Below are 20715 nucleotides of genomic sequence, written 5' to 3' on the forward strand. Positions count from 1 at the left end.
TTATGTACAAATTTTGGACATAGGTTTTTATTTAACTTGGGTAAACATGGAGGCATGAGATGGCTGGTCAAGTATATGTTTAGCTTTCTGAGAAGCTGCCAAACCGTGTCACCGAGGGGACGTCCTGTTTCCGCACTCCTGCCAGCAGCGTGTGAGGCTTCTGGTTGCCTAGGTCCTCCTCCGCCTTCGGGCCGCCAGTCCTTCTGTCTTTCTTTGCCTCTAATTTGCATTTCCCTAATTAGTAGTGACGCTGAGCATTTTGTTCCCTGCTTATTTGTCATTTGTATGTCTTCCTTGCTAAAATGTTCCAATCCTTTGCCCATTTTTTAATTGGGTTGTTTTTGTGTTACTGAGTTTGATTGAGACTTCTTTACATATTCTGGATGAAAATTGTTTTGCCGGTTATGTGCTTTGCAAATATTTGCCTTGTCTGTGACTTGGCGTTTTCCTTCAGCGGCGTCTTTTACAGAGTTTTAATCTAACTGAATTTAAATGAAGCCAATTTATAATCTGTGTCTTTCACGGATAGTGTTTTTGGCATCACATCTGAGAAGTCTTTGCCTAACCCAAGGTTACAGAGATTTTCTCCTATAAGCATTATGGCTTTTCATTTTACATTTAGGTCTATGGTCCACTTTGAGGTTCATTTTTTGGTATGTGGATGTCCAAGTATTCTATTTGTGGAGAAAAGTTTATTGAAAAGACTAACCATTCTTCACCGAATCACCTTGCCTCTCTCTCCACGATCACTGGACCACATTTGCAAATCTCTTCATTGGGCTCCGTGGGCCTAGGGACCTGCTCACCTGTACCCTGCTGTCTTTGTCATCGCCGCTTTGTAGGGAACACTGAGATGGGGTGGCGTGAATTCTCCAACCCTCTGCTTTGTTCCAGAATTGTTTGTCTATTCTAGTGATTTTAACTTTCCCTATAAATTTTAGAACCAGCAAAACACCCGTCGGAGGTTTGGATCGGATTGGATTGAATATGTAGGTTTGGAGAAAACTGATAGCTTCACAGTATGAAATCTCTCCATCCGTGAACATGGCATGTTTCCCCATTCGCTCTTCATTTTGTAGTTTCCGGCAGACGGGGCCCGCGAGTGTCTTTTGAGGGACATAAGAAAGTCTTTCGTGCTAGGTGCTGTTGTAATTGGGGCTTTTTGTTTTCTGTTTCTAATTGTTTATTGTCTGTCTTTTCTTGAAGTTCTATCGGGGTTTGCTTCGTGTAGTTGGTATATAAATATTAGTATTATTTATTAGTTGAATGGACTCCTTAGTTATTATAAAATGATCCTCTTTGTCCCTGGTAATGTTATTTGCTTCAGAGCCTACTTTGTCTGGTGTTCATGCAGCCACTCCACCTCTCACTTGACTAGCGTTAGTGCGACAGGTTTTTTTCCATACTTACTTGGTTGGGTCTTGCTTCTTTATTCAGGCAGATATCTCTGCCATTTGACTGGGTATTAAAGCCATTACTTTCGATGCAACTATTGAAGTGTTGGAGTGAAGTCTGTGGTCTCGCTGTATTTTTTTCTATTCATCCCACCTGTCTCTGTTTCCTTTTTCTCTTGGTCTGCTTTCTTTGGTGTCAACTGAGTACTACTTATGACTCCGTTTTATCTCCTTTGTTGGCTTTTTAACTACAACTTTTATTGTTTGATCTCGGTTATTTATTTAGCTTTTCTGAAATCTGCCTTTGCCTTATCACAGTCTTCCCTCCAGCGATAACACCCCACTTCACACAGAACGTAAGGAGCTTACAGCAGCTTGCTCCCTTCGTCCCTCCCCGCCTGTCGCTGTTGTTGACATGCCCTTTACTTCCTCGTACGTTATAAACACCACCATGTGTTGTTTTTATTTTTAAAGAGGTTTAAGTAATTTTTAAAATTCTCTACCCTTCCTGGATGCTGAGCACTCTCAGTGTGCTTCACTCGTCGGGCAGGTACGGAATCCGCCTGGTGTCAGGTTCCTTCTGCCGGAAGGACGTTCCCTCACTTTCCCCCCAGCACCTTCTGCTGGCTGTTAGGTCGTTCCCTTTCCGCACGTTCCAAAGGCCTTTCTTTTGCTCTTGATGGTGAAGTGCATGCTTGTAGCGCCGAGAACTCCAGGCCCCAGCTCTCTTTTGCAAATCTTGCTCCACTGTCGTCTCGTTTGCACTGTTCCAGTGAGATACCCACCGCCAGTCCCGTCTTTGTTCCTCTGCACAAAATACATCTTCATTCCCCTCTGGCTACTTAGGAAGTTTTTTATGACTTTTAAAAATTTGATTATGATGTGCCTTGGTGTGGTCTCCCTCTTTGTGTTTGGAGTTCATGTATAACTTTAATCAGATTTGGAAAAGTATCTGGTTCTTGTCTCCTTACATATTTTTTCTCTCCCCTCCTCCGTCCTGCAGAGACTGCAGTCATACGTGCGTTTCTTCGCGTTGTCTTTTCTTTTCCGGTCTTTTGTCTGTTGGTTTCATTTCGTAGCTTCCTTTGCCATCCTCAAGTCCACTGACCTTCCTGCCGTGCTCGTCTGGTGTTAATCCCCATCTAGAAAAGTTTCATCTCACACATTGTAGGGTTTTTAAATGATTTCATTTATTTATTTTTAGAGAGGGGGAAAAGGAGGGAGAGAAACATCAATGTGCGGTTGCTTCTCACACGCCCCCAACAGGGACTTGGCCCGCAACCCAGGCCTGTGCCCTGACTGGGGATTGAACGGCCTGCGCTCAGTCCACTGAGCTTCACCAGCCAAGGCTCACACATTGTAGTTATACTCTCCAACAGTTTATTAGTCTTTTCATGTCTTCACGTCCCCACCTAACTTTTTTGCACACACAGGATACTGTTTTAACATCCTTGTCTGCTGATTCTCACATCGTGTCAGCTCCAGGTCAGTTCAGTCCGTTGGTTTTTCTCTCATCTTAAATGATACTTTCCTGCTTCTCTGCATGTCTGCTCATTTCTTATTGGATATCTGACACTGAAGTTTGACTTGCTGAGTGCTATTTCCTTACATTTTTCTACTAGTGATCTTGACATTTATGTTGGGATACAGTTAAGTTATTTGCAAATGGTTTGACCCTTTTAGTTCTTGCTTTTAAGATGTGTTAGGAAGGACCAGAGCCGCAGAAATTTTATGGCGTATTATGCCCGCGACTGAACAGTCCTTGCCCCTACCCTGAAAAGTGCTGGTCCCTCCGGTCTTTCCGGGTGGTTCTTTTCCCAGCCTCCCGTGGATTCCTCACACAGACGCGGGACCCATCCGTCCTCCGCAGCGGGGCTGGGGGGCCTCCGCAGTCTCAGTGTTCTGTCTCTGCAGCTCCCTTCTCTCGGGCCTTTGCCTTCCATTCTAACCACCTGTCTGCTGGGCTCCCCGCGCTACAACCGGGAAATCCTGTCTAAGCAGGAGCCTGGGCAGTTGTGGGCTCACTGCACTGTCCCCCGGTTCTCAGGGGCCCTGTCCTCTACTGCCTGAAAACCAGTGTCTTCAGAGCCATAATTCCATACATTTTCCCAGTGTTTTGGTCGGGAAGTTAGGCGAATCCCATCCCTTTTACCCTAAGTGTAAGTCTCTGCTTCACTTACAATAAACAATCAGCACAACTCCAGCCAGCAAGAATTCTAAAAAGACATGCGATCAGAGGTTATTAGTGTGTCTAGCTGGTGGTTAGGGACAGGGGGTCGGCTGTACACATGTGACTCAGTACTGGAGCTCTGAGATGTCCTTTTCAGTGTACTTATTATGCCTGGTAGGCTACAGAACATACAGTTCTGCTATTCTAAAGCATTCCCAAACTTTCTCACATTTTACTGCAAAAAAAAAATCAGAATATGTGGTAAAGCAATTATGTTAGAATATAAATATATTATCTAGCTGCTGGCTACACAGCTATTCCGTATAAGATGAGACTTTTTTTTTTTAATCCTAACCTGCGGACATGTTTTCATTGCTTTTAGGAAGAGAGGGAGGGAGGAGGGGAGGGGGAGAGAGAGAGAGAGAGAGAGAGAGAGAGGAAAGGACGGAGAGAGAGAAATATCAACTGGTTGCATTCTCTACGCACCCAGACCAGGGATCGAACCCATAACTTAGGTATGTGCCCTTGCAGGGAATCAAACCTTTTGGCCTATGGCACGATGCTTCCACCAACTGAGCCACACGAGCCAGGGCAAAAGATTAGACTTTTTGATTGCTATTTTTCATAACTAATTATTGGGGAATGTACATCATTCAGAATCTATGCATAACTAAACTTTGGCCCAAAGTGAATCACTTAAGAGAAACTTCCAAATCTGGTGTTATCTTTAAATAACATTAATTGAATTGAAATATAAGTACAGTAAGTCCTCACTTAAGTCATCAGTAGGTTCTTAGAAACTGTGACTTTAAGTGAAACAACTTATAACAGACCAGTTATACCCTGGGCTAATTGATGTGAACAAGAGTTCTTATAGCATATTTCTGGTCACAAAAATATCACCAAATTTCCAAATGAAGACCCAAAACATTTCTAATTTTAAACACTGAAATAAATGTGAGCTATACAGACATCTAAGAAAGGTGAATAAAAACAAGATAATGATTTTTCAGCCCGTTCAGGGTCACAGGTGGCTGGAGCCTCTCCTGGCTGCTCAGGTGTGAGGTAGGGTCATGCTGGACGCCCTCCCATCGCAGGTGAACTCAACTCACACCCACTCACACTCACACCGGGCAGTGTAGACACGCCGTTCACCTTCCATCCACAACTCTGTGATGAGGGAGGAAACCGGAGCATGTGGAAAAAGCCCACCCAGATGTGGGGACACCAGGCACACTCCCCAGACAGGGCCCCAGACAGGAAACAATTCTGTTTCCTCAAAAACATTATAACGAAACAATGTTGAACAAAATGACATTATTCAAGGAACTGCTATATTATAAATTATTGCTCATCTTGTATAAATAATATTTTTATTTCCACAATATCCTTAAGAATATATTTGAATGACTATAAAAATAAGTTTTTCTTTCCTAAAAAAAGATTTTATATATTTATTTTTATACAGAGGGAAAGGGAGGGAGAACGAGAGGGAGAGAAACATCACAATGTGTGGTTGCCTCTCACATGCCCCCTCCTGGGGACCTGGCCCACACACAACCCAGGCATGTGCCCTGACTGGGAATTGAACTGGCGACCCTTTGGTTCTCAGGCTGGCACTCAATCCACTGAGCCACACCAGCCAGGGCTAAAAAATAAGCTTTTCAGAATAAGAATTTAACTGTTGTTCTTTTCTTAAATATCACATTCCAGCATCTGTTTGGAGATAAGCTGCATTCTCTGAGTGTTCTTGCCTTAGAGAAAGTGGCGATGCTGTGGAACGGGGACCCTGCTTCTCTCCCCTGTTTAATGGCTACCCATCTATGTCAGATGATGTGACGGCCTGGGAGGTGGTGCTTGAGAAAGATGTCACCCCATGAGTCACCCAGCCATCAGTTACATCAGACAAATGTCATGAAGAAAACAGATAGCCTGACCAATGAGCTTAAAATGAGGGGCCTGGTTAAGTTGGGGCTTCAGACGTGCTCCCTGGCGAGAGCACGCTGCAGCTATGAGCTCAGGTATCAGCACTCACTTGGAGTTGCAGTCACTAAGGTGACTGACAACAGATGTTTGAGGACCTGGAAAGTGCAGCCCTGCGGCAGGTGCTGGACAGTAGGCAGGCGGTGACGACAACACTGCCGGGAGAGCAGATTTGGGCTAACTGTACAACTAGGAGAGGGTTGGTCTCCCTCTTCGAGATCGCTGCTAGGACTTTTATTACCCACCTACATTTTAATTCTATCCATTGAGGTAAAAAAATTCATCAGAATTCTGTTTACGTTGCACTCAGTGTATGAACTGCCCTGTGGAGAAGTGCCGTCCTCCCGACCCTGGAGAATGGCCGGTCCCTTCGCCCATCAGGGAACCCACCAGTGCCCTTCCGTAGGGTTTGCATGCCCTTGCCACTGCGGCCAGGTACTGGCACAGCGTTCCTTGGTCATTTTCGTGGCTGTGACCTGGGTCCTCCTCTCAGTTATGTTTCCATGTTGCTTGTTAGTGGAGAGGGTGGCCGTCAGGTTTTATTTTTGGTTTTTGTTGAATTTTGTATCCGTGGTCCAGCTGAGATGGTCTGTCTGTTGCCTCTGTTGGTTTTTCCACATACTGTACATTATATTATTTATAAGCAAATATAATTTTTTATTTAAAAAGAAAGGTAAATGGGCTTCCACTGCCCCTCCTCCCCAAAATGGTCTCTTAGCAACCTGACTCAGAAGCCAGCAGTTCTGTTACAGGAGGAAGGGTGTCTGGGGGGCCAGTGCTTGGGCCTCTGGTGGGCTCACCTTTATAAATCCTATGCAGGCGAATAAAACAGCATCAGTATCACAGCAGAGTAGCCCTTACGGTTTGGAACAAAGAACTGGACAATCAACCTTTCTTTCCTTGTCGTCTCAGAAATTAGATTATTGGCATTATTCTTGGGAGTGAATCCCTTCGTATCTCAAACTTCCACATGTTCCCGTGTCCTCTGTGCTGCAGTGACATCCAGCATGAGAACATCATCACCTCCCCCTCAGGAGTGACTGTTACAGGGATAGAAGGGCTGTGTGCTGTTGCAGAATTGGTAGGATTCTCCATAATGTTGCTTTCTGGGCCATGTTGTTTTACATCTAATTCAATAAACGTAGCGGTTTAGTGAGCCGATTTTAAGTACTGAAAGTGGAAATGTCCAGAAAGCTGTAAAAGCAGGTGCCTCCTGATGTCCCAGAGTCGGAGTCGCAGAGGCCACGGTGTAGGCCACAGAGGCGCGCGCACGCATGCACGTGGTGTTGCTTCTTCATGCCTGGTGCTTCTTGCCCTTCACCTGTGCCCCGTGCAAGGAGGATCCACCCTCCTGCAACAGATGAGGAAACTGAGGTTTGGGCAGAATTTTCAGTCAAGGGTCCTGCTTCTGGATAAGAGGCGGCCCAGGGAGGCTCCCCCCGAGGCCGTGCTCCGCTGTGTGGCCCAGCTCTAGCTGCATCCGCCCTGGTGAGCACTCGCGTCGGGGTCTGGGCCGAGCAGGTGACAGGCTTGTGTGATTGCGTCAGACCTCTGGCTTCCAGACCAATGGGAGGGGCGGGTTCCCTTTGGCCTCCATGGCCTGATGTTGACAAGATCAGGCCCCATGTTTCTCTCCGACTGGACTCCACGCGTCTGGACAGCATGCTCCCTTGCGCACACATGGGTGTCAGCACCACCATGTTCAGGTGATTTGACCCTTGAACTTTTGTGAGATGAGAAATGTTGCCAGGTCCCCGGATGGTGTGGCTCAGTGGATTGAGCACTAGCCTGCAAACCAAAGCGTCGCTGGTTCAATTCCTAGTCAGGGCACATGCCTGGGTTGTGGGCCAGGTCCCCAGTAGGGGGTGAGCAAGAGGCAACGACGCACTGATGTTTCTCTCCTCTCCTTCCCTTCCCCTCTCTCTAAAAATAAATAAATAAAATCTTTTTTAAAAAGAGAAATGTTGCTAGGATAGAAACCCAAGAATAACTTGAGATGGCCTCCTTTTTGCCTTTTCTCCTAACCTCTTTTAGACACGAGCATTAAGTTGATGCAGTGTAACGTGGCAGGAAAGATGGGTAGAAACTACAGTGCAAGATTTGTTTGTGCACCTGAAACCTGTATAAATTTTGTTAGCCAGTGTCACCCCAATAAGTTCAATAAAAAGGAAAACATGCTTGTTGCCTAAAATAAATAACTTGTGTCAAGCAGAGTCGGCAGATGATAAAGCATCCTGGACCTAGGGTGCCCGTCCTTCAAGGACACCGGAAAGGGGACTTCTGCATTCAAAGCAACTTGGTCCGAGTCCCCTTGCCACCTCCTGGCTCAGCATCTAGGACTTGGTGCAGGTACTGGGGAGGGGCTGAGGCTGGCGGAGCACTGTGCCTGGGGCTTCACCGTGAAACTGCAGCCATGCCATCGCTTCGCGGCTGGGAGAACCCAGCCAGCCCCTGCCGAGTCAGCCGTGTCAGTCCGAGCGCCACGGAGACAGACCAGTGGGGCAGACATGGAGGCCGGCGGGGTGGTTCGGGGACTGTCTCAAGCCTGTGGAGGCAATGGGGCGGGGGAGGGCTGGACTAGGGCAGGGCGGCAGCTGACCACGGGCACTTCCCTCTACCTCAGGGACCACAGTGTCACTCCTCAGGCTTTTCAACAGACTGGGTGAGGCCCACCCACATTCTCGAGGGCAATGTCCTTTACTTCAAGTCAACTAATGGTGGATGTTAACGACGACTGAGTGCCTCAGTGACCTCACCTCACTGCTCGACTGAAGAGCGGGGCCCTCTCACACCAGCCATTAACTGGGGTACGTTTGACTCTTTCCACCGTTGCCTGTGACCATGATCTGTGGACCTTCCCTGCCCCTTCTTCGTCACCCCTGTCCTAGCCGTCCCACCGCGTTGAATGCTTTAGCTCCAGACTCAGAGGCTCATCAGCACCCCTTCCGTGGGCAGCCTGGCAGGTGAGGGACCGAAAGTGGGCGAGGCGGGGAGCGCGGGCTGGCCTGGCCCCAGCAGGGCGTGTGCTGCGTGTTCCTGGGCCCTGGGCCCATGTGGCGGTCTTCTCTGTGAGATGCCTGTGCTCTGGAGACCTTCCAGAGGGGCGGCCGTCTGCCCTGTGCCCCAGACTGGTAGTCCCCCTCCAGGTGAGCTGCTCCTTTGGTATGTCCTGGGGGTCCCCACTGTTCCCCTCCACTTGTGTGTTCCCCTGCAGGTGCAGTGCACCCCAAGTTACAGGCTGCTCCAGCCATTTGCTTCTGAAGGCTCCAGGAGAGTCAGGCAGCGGGTATTCACAGACATCTCCACCAGCAGGGACACTGAGCCTGCGGCTGCCATCACCCGTGCCCCCTCCACCTCTTGAAGGTGCCCCCAGTCTCTGGGTGACTCTCTTGGAGTCCCCCAATCTCTTGGAGAGGAGAGAACACCCCAGATCATGAATGCCACCCTCCCCAGAAAAGCATCGGCCTCCGACTCGCCGCTCTGCACTCTCATTCATAGCCCTGCAAGGACAGAGGGCCCTGCTCTGGCGACAGTGGCGTCTGCCCAGGGCTGGCCTTTCCCTACTTGAGGGGGCCATCTGTGGCCCCTTGTTTTCTTGTGTGGGCCCATCGCGGCCTCTGTTCAGTGTTGCCGTTGTCCGAGAAGCCATCGTCCGAGACGCCATCCCAAGCCCTCTCACACGACCTGTGCGCCAGCGCCAGAGCCCTTTCTCCTGTCGCTGGGCTTCGGAGCGGCGCTCGTGTTTGCACTGCACGTCCGTTAGCACTTGTTTCTGGGCTTCCAAACATTTTCCCATTCCTTCCTTTCCTGCACCCATTGGTGCTGCTCTGCATCCGCCCATCCCCTGGGTCACGCAGAGCAGACTTGATGCTGGGCTGTTGAAGCTGAGGACTTAAAGAGGGGACATTTCTCTTCATGAGAAATGATGTTAAGGTTTGGAGCTCAGCATCAAAACCAGCAAAGACAGGACGGAAGTCCACAAGCCCCGAACTCTCCTCCGCGGACGCGTTCTAGTCCTTATGGGGTCAGATATGTCTTTTAGGTTGGGCCTTTCGATTTTGTGCTTTGGGGAGTGATGGGACCAGGGGCTTTTTCTGATCACCCTAAGAGCCCAGCTCTGTAACCAGCAGGTGATAGGTTCAGACTCAGTAAGGCAGCTGATCACATTTAAACCTGCTACAAAAAAAAGTTGACCATATAGGAAAAGTGAACTTTTTGTTTATATCACGAATCTGTCAATTGTTTTACTTTATTTAGAAAGCTAACTTTTCCTATTAACCATACGGACATTAAAAGGTACCTGTGATTTGCCTTGGCCAGTGTGGTTTGGTCGGAGTGTCGTCCCATAGACCAAAATGTCGCAGGTTCAGTTCCTGGTCAGGGTGCGTACAAGAGGCCACTGATCAGTGTTGCCCACATTGATGCTTCTCTCCTTCCTTCTCTCTCTAAAATCAGTAAGTGTGTCCTCAGGTGAGGATTAGGGAAAAAAAATGTACCTGTGCTCCAAAGAACCCTAGACTTAATGTAGGAAACAAATGTGAAAGACATTGAGTTTTATGAAGTTGAGAATAAACGGACCCTGGGGTGGGTGACTGGTGAAGGGCAGTGCAGGGACGGGGGTCAGAGAGACGGGTCTGGAGTCCTGGGAAGGAGCCATCCAATCTCCAGAGAACTGTCTTCTCCCTCGGCCATTGCTTTGTGAGTCCAGACACACTTCAAGAATGCGTAACTGTCGGGTCCCTGGGCGCCGGCCACGCGCTGTGACAGTTCTTTTTGCCAATGTGCAGCGCGTCTCTGGGAATGATCGCCTAGCCGTGCACTCGAAAGCACCCGCCTTGACCGTGGCCACCATTGCTGACTGCAGCGCACTTTTGCAGCAAAGTCACACAGGGCGCCCTAGCAGAGTGGCATTTGCCATTCACCACCGTTTTTAGTTCTGAATCTCTGCTCTTTCCTTCATAATCTCACCCTTTTCTTAGCAGACTCGAAACATTTTTCTTGCTCTCGCACTTGGTGTAAGAAAGGCCTCAGACATCGTCACTGCCCGTCGGTGTTCGTAGGTGCTGTTTGTGAAGATCCACGGCTCAGAGTCAAAGGGAGGTCTCGGGGGTCACCCGCCCGCAGCCGAGTCTCCTGCTGCAGGTTTACTGGGGGCCCACACTGCTGCTGGTTTTCTTTTTTTAGAGAGAGGGGGGAAGGGAGAGAGGGAGGAAGAGAAGCATCGATATGCGAGAGAAGCATGGGTTGGTTGCCTCTGGTACAGGCCAGATCAGGGACCGAACCCACAACTCAGGCATGTGCCCTACTGGGAACAGAACTGGCGACCTCTCGCTCTGCAGGACGACACCCAACCCACTGAGCCACACCCGCCGGGGCTGCTTCTGAATTTTGACATAGAAAACCACTGGAATCCGCTCTCATTAGAATTACTTAAGATCTTTTTAAAATGTTCTTTGTAAATATTTTTAATGTCCTGGTTATAATTATAGAATATATGAATTTTAGTTTGCAGTTAACATGTTTCGAACATTACCGCCTTCCTCCAATCCTACGGGAGCAGAATTTGACCCAGAGGAAGACGAACCAACATTAGAAGCAGCCTGGCCTCACCTACAGGTACTGAACTCAGGAATGCGCCAGAAACACAAATGTGTGTGTTCGTGGGGTCTCCCTCTAATGCAGGTGCACTGGCCCAAGGACCTCACTCCAGCTGGCTGCAGGAGGACCTCTGGTCATTAGTGGCGTAGGCCTGGCACGCTTGTGTGTACATGAAAGTGTTTTAGCAGAAGAGAGGGCATGTAATGGTTTTTGTTTGGGTGGATGCTGTTTACCAACTTCAGAGATACAGAATTGTCAGACCACTTTGCTGAAGGACTGGAGGACTCACACAGACATTGCCGGGTTTGGGGTCCTTAGATTTAATGTGCACCTGTTCTGTGCCCCAAAGCTCAGTTGGGAGATCCAGGTGGTCCCAGGAGAGGAGATGGGGAGAGGTGAGAACCCAGGAGGGAACCGGGGAGAAAACAGACAGACAAGGAGGGCTATCTCAGTAACAGAGCATCCCCTCCCACGGCATCTGGGACCTCCTTGCTGACCAGTCCCAGCTTTCTGTCCACCTGGCTCTCCCAGGACACTTGGAGGTGATAGGCTGCAAGTCCCCCCCAGAATTTGGTCACAACCCGGCTTGTGGCCACTATACACAGTGGCCTCCAAGCAGCGTAATGTCAGCTTTGGTGACATCAGCATGGCAGTCACTTTGTTTAAATGCCATTTAAGGAGATAGTCCGTGATCTCAGCCAAATCAGACCATTGCCATCATCAGCTGCGTTTGAATGAGGCCGTGCAGTGTGACACTCACTGTAAAGAGCTGTGGCTGTTTTAAGGCTCATATTTGTGACAAGACTAAACATGTGATTTGTGTTTGATCTCCATTTGATAAAATGCCATGTTTTTTGACTTGGTTTTCTTTTTTCCCTCCTAGCTTGTTTATGAATTTTTCTTAAGATTTTTAGAGTCTCCAGATTTCCAACCTAATATAGCGAAGAAATATATTGATCAGAAGTTTGTATTGCAGGTAAGGTACAAATTAGCCGAAACTACAAAAGCCCCACTTTACAGAGAGAATCGCAAGTCACTAAGTGTCTTTTTCTTCTTGAAGCTTTTAGAGCTCTTTGACAGCGAAGATCCTCGAGAGAGAGATTTTCTTAAAACTACCCTTCACAGAATCTACGGAAAATTCTTAGGCTTAAGAGCTTACATCAGAAAACAGATAAATAATATATTTTATAGGTAAGTCAGTGTGGGTGGCATTTCTCTTTTCACATGTTGATGTTCATTTTCCTACTCTTTCCCCCCACCTCCTTGTTCCCTTGACAAGAGACCAAGGGGCCACCGGCTGGTCATGTCCAATGGCCCTAGTCTGCACCTGTGCCTCTGGACCCCTCCCCCTCCCAGCCCCTGCCCAGGCCCACTCCCAGCACCTTGTCACATACCCCCTTTGTGCTAAAACCAGGGGTCCCTCTGGGATGCAGATGGAGTGATCTGTCCAAAGCCGACCCTTCCATCCTCCTGCAGTTCCTTCACCCTTCCCCACTGTGTCTCAGTGGAGGGAGGAGGGAGGAGTGGATCTTCAGGAAACCTCAGGAGATCTGAGACTCACATTAGAGGCTTGGAGACTCCCCGGTGCTCCCTGTTGGGAGCAGCCCGTGGAGGGCGAGCAGCTTTCAGCAGTCACGGCTACCCCTTGGCCTGCAGGACCACGGGGCCTAGCCAGGCTGGGAGGCTGGCCGCAGTGCCACAGCTCACTAGAGAGCATTCCGTAGCATCCTGAGTGCAGTATTCACCTTGACCCCTTGACCCCAGCCCTCCCCATCTCAGTCTCAACACCCCTCTGACATCCCTTCAACTCTGCTGCTGCCTCCAAGTCACACGATGGGTGTCCTTTGGGTGAGCAGGTGTTCAGTGAGCTGGGTGGGACCCTTGGTCCCACTGGTTAGGCCTCCTTATAGCCCGCCTCCCTGCTCAGCCCCAGCTCCTTCCACTCCACTGCCTGGCAGCCTGGTCTGATCTCCTGCGACGTTCTTTTCCCCCAGCCCTTCTCCTCGACCTCCCAGGCTTCCAGAGACATCTGCTCGCCAGGAAAGCCTCTCTGGCCTAGCGATGGGCCCAGTCTCCCTGTGAGGCAGGCTTCGTGCCAGCTGCCCTGGTACCACCCCAGTACCAGCTCGTGCCCAACCATGGGGCACCCAATAAATGTTGATAGAGGAACGGTTAAGTTCTTCTCTGCCCCTGGAAGGCTACTAAACCCGCAGTGTATTCTGTGAATGTTGGGTTCTCGGGAAGACTTAGCCCAAGGCCCCTGAGTGCAGAACGGCTCAAGGCGGTGACAGGCCCCAGCGAGGACAGGCACGGTGTACAGGTCCCTCCGTGAGGTAGTCGAGCTGCAGTGCTGAGTGGGGGTGGCCACAGGCAGGAGCACTGCAGAGGCCAGCGGGGTCCCTTGGATGCCCTGACCAAGCAGGGAAGAAGGAGAGGACCAAGGTGGACAGGAAACAGGATCCCACATCCGAGACCTACAGCCTCTCTGGGGAGTCTGTCACCAGTGTCTCTCATGTTGTCACCAGCCTGGCCCGGCATACGGCCCAGGGCTTGAAGTCTCCCTGTCCCGCGCTCCTACACTCCTCAGGGCCTGATCCTCTCCCTTATCCCCACACTTGATACCATACGACGTTCCAGGGGCAGAGGCTTCCTGTGTGAGTGTGGCTTCCCTCTGAACTCCTTCCAGGTCCTCTCCACCCACTGCTCACAGCCTCCCACTCAGCACAGTGATGCTGTGCTTCCTGTGCCTGGTCCTGGCCTGTGTTCTTGGTGCTAAGAAGGTCATTACTTGGCTGGTGTGGTTAGTTATCTATCGAAACATAATATACGTGCATGTTAGTTAAACAAAGAAGAGGTACATTTTAAATTCAGTCTTTTGGGCCTAAAATTAAAGCTCCCCCTAAAGCAGGTTTTTTGTTCTTAAACATAGGTTTTGTTCAGAAACAGAATCACAAATCGACATTTTCATTTAAGAAGAAGAAAGTGTCTCATACCTTAAGGAACCACAATTTAGTAGCTGAAATACTTGCACAGGTTATGATGGAAAAGTTACTGCACAGAGTTTAGTTCAGTCCTCACTGAAGGCTCAGTGCGAGAGTGTGGTGGTTTTCTTTTGTTTTCCAATAAGCTTTTCTATAATTATCACTCTTGATACATGCAATCAGAAGTGAGCATGTCATGTAGATTCCATAACTGGCTGGGTCTCCACCCTCAACAGCACTTCCTCCTTGTTGCAGGTGAGAAAACAATTAAGGAGCAAAACCTTGAGAGAGGTACTCAGCTGATCGGAGTTCTTTATAGTACAGACGTATCTTATAAGGAAAAGAACATTTCAAACATACTTGCTTCAATTTACTATATCTGTAGTTTCTCGTTCCAATCGGCATCTTTAAGATGTGGTGTGAAGCGAGCTCTAGAGAGCCGTGATGCCTGTTTTGGCAAACAGTGGACCCCGAAGGTTAGGCGGCTGTGGCAGGGCCGGGCTGCAGTACGCTGCTGCATGACAAGCCACCCCACATCTGAGTGGCTGAAAACCGCAGTTTATTCCTTCTCATGGTTCTGTGATCTTCACTGGGCTCATACGCAGTCCCACACCCAGTGTCCATGTGGGCTGGGCTGGCCACCTTGGCTTTGGGCAGTGCTACCTGCTATGCCCACAGTGGCTCCCAGGCATTAAGGGCGTGGCCAGAAGTGGTTTAGACCTCCACCCCGTGTATTGGTCCCAGCACCTGGGGCCCAGACTCGGGGAGGACGTGGGTCCTGCCTGTTCATAGGAGGGCAGCACTCGCCCTGCTGGGAGGAGAGGAGTCTGGGTGCGGTTTGGAGACTGGCTGGAGTCTTTAGAGCCCTAATGTTCTCCTTGCTGGACGAGTGAGCAGCCCTCTAGCCTGCTCTGCATGGATCTCCCAGGTTTCCCTCCTACTTCACACCCACCTGTTTTGGCTCCTGCTGGAAAAGTACGGAGGAAAACTACTTATTTCTTCCTTTTTTATACCTACAAATAGGGTTAAGCTAATTGGAGATTAAGAAAACAGTGAGGTTGACTTAGGGAATCAAGATGGCATGTATAACTAAAAGCTGTCCTTGTTGAAACATTAAAGCTGGTGGAGACGGATCAGGAGCATGGGGGGTGGGGGGGGCGGGGATCCTGGTCAGGCTCCTCTGTGTCTGGGGCCCAGGGCTCCCCCGAGGTCTAAGTGAGAGGAATTGTATCAGAAGTTGCTTGGTTGCAGTAAATGCAAAGCTGTGGCTTTGGCCGTTTAACTGTTTCAATTGTTTCAAAGAAGTGAAGCACAAGGGAGCCTTCAGGTGGAGTTTCCTAGATTAAAGCGCTCCGTGGTGCAGACGGCCCAATGTGCAGCGGCGCTCAGGCTCAGCCGGCGTTGCAGGGAGGGTGGTGGCAGCAGAGGGACGCGTCTGTGGGTGGCTCGGATGCTTCAGTGGGCCTTCATTCTTCCCCCCCCCCCGGCAGCCACGTTCAGTCCAGTGCCCTCCTGCTCGTCCTCGTGTGGCCACCAGACTGGCTTCCCTGTCACTGTTTTGCTAACCATGGTGCCCATGGGCTGGGACCCTCGTCTCTCTGAGCCAGCCTCCAGCCCCCATGGGCCGCCTCACCTGCCTTGCCGCCATGTTGCCTGCTACCTGCTCCATGTCACAGACCTTTGTTCTAGACAAAGGGGTTCTCTCCCCACTCCACACCCCCTTTTCTAAAAACCAGGGAGTCCTCCCTCAGGATGCAGTTCGAGCCCCACCCACGGGTGACGAGTCACCCGGAAATATACGTGCAGGGGTCAGACCCGTCCTGCAGGGTTACTTCCCATCCCGTGGGTGTCCAACCATTTGTTTTCCAAACAAGGACAATGAAATTTGAGTAGCATTCTTTATTCATCACGTACTCTTATTTTTGGCTTAAAGCTGTTCTAAACTCAGTTTCTGTCTGATCAGCAGGGACCGTTTTCTGACAGCTTTCACTTCGGGATGAATCAGCCTGTGCCTGCTTAGACTAACCATAGGCGAGCAGGTGTGAGCCAGGGGCAGGTCGTTTCTGAGCAGGTCCTTTGAGGAAGAAGGCGCCTTTCTGCTTTGTGTCTGTTCCCATTCGCTGTCCCAGCACGGGGAGCTCGGTCCTCAGGCCGACTCGGTGTGGGAGATTCTGCAGGGAAGCAGCACAGGGCCATGGAGCATTCCAGGGCAAGCCGGTCTAGCGGCCCAGTGGAAGCACCAAGATTTAGATGTCCACCAATGTTGAAATGCAGCAGGGGAAAAAGAGATTGATGGATAGAGGGGTGGATAGGTGGATGAATCTGATAAAGCAAACAGCAAATCGCTCATTGTCGAGTCTGGGTGGTTGACATACAGGCGCTCACTGTAAATTTCTTTCAACTTGTCCTTTTGTTTGAAAACTTTCTAAATAGCAGGGGAAGATTTTGAGCAGGCTTCGTTCTCTGCCCTCCAGGCTATGTGGAGTTTATCTGGTGACAAGGAGCAGTGCCCCAAGAACAGTTTCCACAGCTCAGTGGGCTGCTGTTGCCTGGCTGCGTGCTTTCCCTCCTAAAGGCATTGTCTTTTTATTCAGAGGGTTTTCGTCTTTCCAGCTGTTATTTCACTAATTCCAAACGACAAATTGCCTTTTCCAGGTTTATTTATGAAACAGAGCATCACAATGGGATAGCAGAGTTACTGGAAATACTGGGAAGGTAAGTCATCTCTGTGTTTATTGGTGGTGATTGTCCTTAGGTGGGATTCATACCAGGAAGGTCCAGTTCACTGAGTTCCACTGCCCCCTCCAGAGCAAGGCAAGTGAAACCACTCTCTGGAAGAACCGGCATGAGACGGAGTGACAGATGTCTCCTATTTGTGTGGTTCCATAGGTAGACTGCCTCTCCTTTACCTCCAGGACATTACTATGGAAACACAAGTTCAATTATTTTCTCAAGAGCACTGCTAAGAATAGTTACATTAAGAGGGTTTATATTTAACACCTAGAAGAAGAATAGATCATTGTACCTTTGAGGAATTGAATAAATGCTAATATTTCAAATTGCTTTGATTTTTATAAATTATTTGTATGTATACTTAAATAATTAACATTTCAAAAATTTTATCTTAATCCAAGTAAAGTTCTTGCTCACTATCATCGTTTTAGTTGATGACTAGAGATTTTGTGCCCGGCCTCCTAACCCACTGCCTCCCAGAGGCCTCAGGGCCCCACGGCCAGACAAGCCGGAAAGGGCCGTCTCTGCGGGCGGCTCCCAGCTTGGAGACTCCATGAATGGGGCAGCTAGCCGTTCTGCAGGATCCTGCAGTGGGGAAACCTGTGTGGTTTTTTAAAGATTTTACTTACTTATTTTTAGAGAGATGGGGAGGGACAGAAACATCAATCGGTTGCCTCTCGTATGCGCCCTGACCAGGGACAGAACCACAACCCAGGCGCGTGCCCTGACTGGCACTCAAACTTGCGACCTTCACTTTGCAGGACAACGCCCAGCCCACTGAGCCACAGCGGTCAGGACAAACCTGTGCAATTTTGCCTAATGATTCCCAAAACTGTGCTTGCTCCTTCAGACAGAATTGGAAAAAATGTTAGTCCTCACAGAGAGCCCTAGTTTGACTCGTGTGAGCACACTCAGTGGGCCTCTCTCCCCACAGAGCATAGCGCGCAGTGAGGCGGGCGCCCCTTGCGGGTTGTGCGGCCTCGGGCAAGGCACTTACACCCGATCCGTCTGTCCTTTTCTGTGCAGTGGGACGATAATTCCGTTCACCGGCTGGGTGAGCTGTCGGCAGTGTCTAGCAAAACCACTTCTCTCTCTGTCTCTCTCTCTGTCTCTCTCTCTGTCTCTCTCTCTGTCTCTCTCTCTCTCACACACACACACACACACACACACACACACACACGGTCTCCTACCACAGCTGGGCTTGATTACTTTGTCTTTCCGCAAGAGGGGTCTCACCCTGAGGGTCCCCTCGCCATGTGAATGAGCACATTGTCATCCTTGAGGGCCTCTTAAGACTAACCCCACCTGCCGCACCCTGTCCCCGAGATTCACGAGTGATGGGGGAGCAGTCTGGAAAACGCTTTAACCACTTCTGCAGCTCTCGGTGACATTTATCTGCACCTGCCTGATCATAAAACCAAATGAATAAACGACTCAGTGTCAGAGACGGGAGCTGCGCTTTGCAGGTTAAGGGCAAGACCCCCATTCTCTGCTGAAGGAAACAGGTTTCCTGGGGATTTTTAACCAAAGCCATTCTCTACACACAGACTCTGTTCTGTCAGGATTAGAATAAGGAGCCAGGGGTTTCTCCTGGAAAGTGAATTCCTCCAGGTGGGTGCAGGCCGGGGGAAGGTGCTGGGTGTGGCGCTCTGCAGCTGGGGCCCCCTGAGCTGCTGGTGTCTTTGGCCTAAAGAAGGAGGTTCTGCTCCCAGAGACTCCTGTCCTGGATAACACCCTGCAAATGCAGAAATTCAAAATTATCCTGTAAAAAGGTAAAAAGGTAAAATTGACCATGCTTCCTTGAAGATACTAAATTTTTTTTTTATTTTCTGCTGATACAGTCCTTTTTTCTCAAACATGTCTTTTACTTGCTGGTTTTCATGCTAAAAACAAAAATAGAAAGAAAAAACAGCAAGATACTTTTTTTAAGCCTGGAACTTGTAAGTGTTCAAACTTGGCGCGCACTCTGTTTTCACAGCATAATCAATGGGTTTGCCTTACCCCTGAAAGAAGAGCACAAGATTTTCTTACTGAAGGTGTTGCTGCCTTTGCACAAAGTGAAGTCTCTGAGCGTCTACCACCCCCAGGTACGGCCCTCACGCGCTGTCTTCCCCGAACGTCCTCCACGCAGCGTCCTCCGTCCAGCCTGCGGCCTGGGGGAGCTTCCTTTCTCACACCACATTAGTGACTTGGGTGTCGGGGCTCTGGCGATAAATGAAAGGGTGAGAGGTTAAAGAGAGGCTCCTTTTTAAGAAAATCAGAAAAGTCAGGAATGGAGAAGCTCAAAGTGAGCTTTAAGCACAGGGAAGGTGTGATGGCGTGATGAAGGGAGTTGGGGGACTTTTCTGAGGAAAGTGTCTATGGTCGCATTTAAAATCTAGCACTTTAAAGAAAAAGCCTCTGTGTCTGTGGCCAATGAGAAGGTTTATTTTTATAAACTGGACTTTTACAACTCTGAAAATCTAATTAAAGTCATCCTGAAAAGTTGGTTCCTGAGTGGTTACTAACCACTGCATGCATCCAGGAGATCTGGTGTTTCCTTCGCTTTTATTCTAACTCCCACATAGTCAGACCTCAGCAAGGCTGACGGCAGGGCGCTGAAGATGGGGCGCTGCCCTCAGCTGCAGTCTGTAGGCTGGTTCCTTGCAGCCAGCGTGCCGGCACCCAGGAAGCTCCGCTCTGAAGGCCTCACTTTGGGAGTGTGCGGCGTCGGACAAACCACAGGGAGTACAGTGGACGCTAGAACAACACGTGTTTGAACTGTGTGGGTCCCCTCGGCGTGGACTCTTTTCAGTGGGCCCCCACGGGGTTCAGACCCACGTTGCTGAAGGGTCAGCAGGTGGCTGGGGTCCCCACGTGCCGAGGGCTGGCCTGAGCTCCCTATGGGTTTTCAGTGGCAGCACGGGCAGCAGCCACTGTTCGAGGGCCAGCTGTGTCTTCCTCAGATGATCCTGACGACATTGGCTGCCTGGGGCACATATTGCTCAGAATTTTTTCTCTGACTGCTATTGACTGGCAAGGTCTTTACATTTAGCCCTGTTGGTGTCATATTAATTGTTCCAGATGAGAAATTAATAGTTCAGAGATTTAAGGTGGAGCCAGATTTTAATTTTTCAGTTTTTCCAAGCTGTCAGATTACTTGTTCATTAGTTTCCAAAAAAAAGCAAACGACAAGAAAAGGCCCCATCAAACCTGAGCTGACATATTGGTGTTAGCCCAAAAGACAGTTTCCTGGTTGCTTTAGCTCCCCCAGCCCCTTCTGCAGTTGATGCGGGCTATGACTCCGTGCCGGCCTGCGCTGGGTCCTGTTGCGGGGAACCCGCCTGGCTGGGGGCATCCCCAGGCCACACCCTCATCTCAGCAGGGGAAGGAGTTTAGCAGTGGTGCCAGGGTCCTGGAAACAGTGGTGTTGCTATGGTGAGGCGAGGCGTTGACGCTTTTCTCCTTCCCTTGTCAGCTGGCGTACTGTGTCGTGCAGTTTCTGGAGAAGGACAGCACCCTCACGGAGCCAGTAAGTGCCCTGCCCTGCCCTGCCCTGCCCTGCAGCTGCCGGCCACTGTCCGTGCTCCGCTGTCTGCTCAGCACACAGCTGTCCAGCTCTTTCCCCTTAAGTTCTGGTCCTAACGAGCACACGGAGTTCACTCAGGCCTTGCAGGTGTCCCGGGGCAGTCCGCTTAGTGACTAATTGCAGTGACGATGTGTGCTGTGGCGGTCACCTTGTCCCTCATTGTACCTGGAACACAGAGCGCTGGGCAGTTGTCGCCGCTAAGTCATGTGCAGTTTTCCACTTTCCCTTCTCTCGGTTCAGCAGCACATTTAACTGACCTCAGCTGGAGGGCCTGCGGTGAGGGCCCGA

At 49.8% G+C, this 20715-nt stretch overlaps 1 protein-coding gene across 6 annotated transcripts in view; it reads left to right on the forward strand.

The window, feature by feature from the left end:
- The window catches only part of PPP2R5C (protein phosphatase 2 regulatory subunit B'gamma), a 126211-nt gene that overhangs the window by 82877 nt on the left and 22619 nt on the right, over nt 1-20715 (forward strand). For all 6 annotated transcript variants that reach the window (XM_053929074.2, XM_053929076.2, XM_053929077.2 and 3 more), the window contains 6 exons: nt 11053-11163; nt 12029-12121; nt 12206-12336; nt 16782-16841; nt 18838-18946; nt 20317-20370. In XM_053929074.2, coding sequence (XP_053785049.1) covers nt 11053-11163; nt 12029-12121; nt 12206-12336; nt 16782-16841; nt 18838-18946; nt 20317-20370 — 558 coding nt within the window. The remainder of the gene's footprint in view (nt 1-11052; nt 11164-12028; nt 12122-12205; nt 12337-16781; nt 16842-18837; nt 18947-20316; nt 20371-20715) is intronic.

The sequence above is a fragment of the Desmodus rotundus genome, chromosome 7 (assembly GCF_022682495.2).
Source record: "Desmodus rotundus isolate HL8 chromosome 7, HLdesRot8A.1, whole genome shotgun sequence".
NCBI classification, from domain to species: Eukaryota; Metazoa; Chordata; class Mammalia; order Chiroptera; family Phyllostomidae; genus Desmodus; species Desmodus rotundus.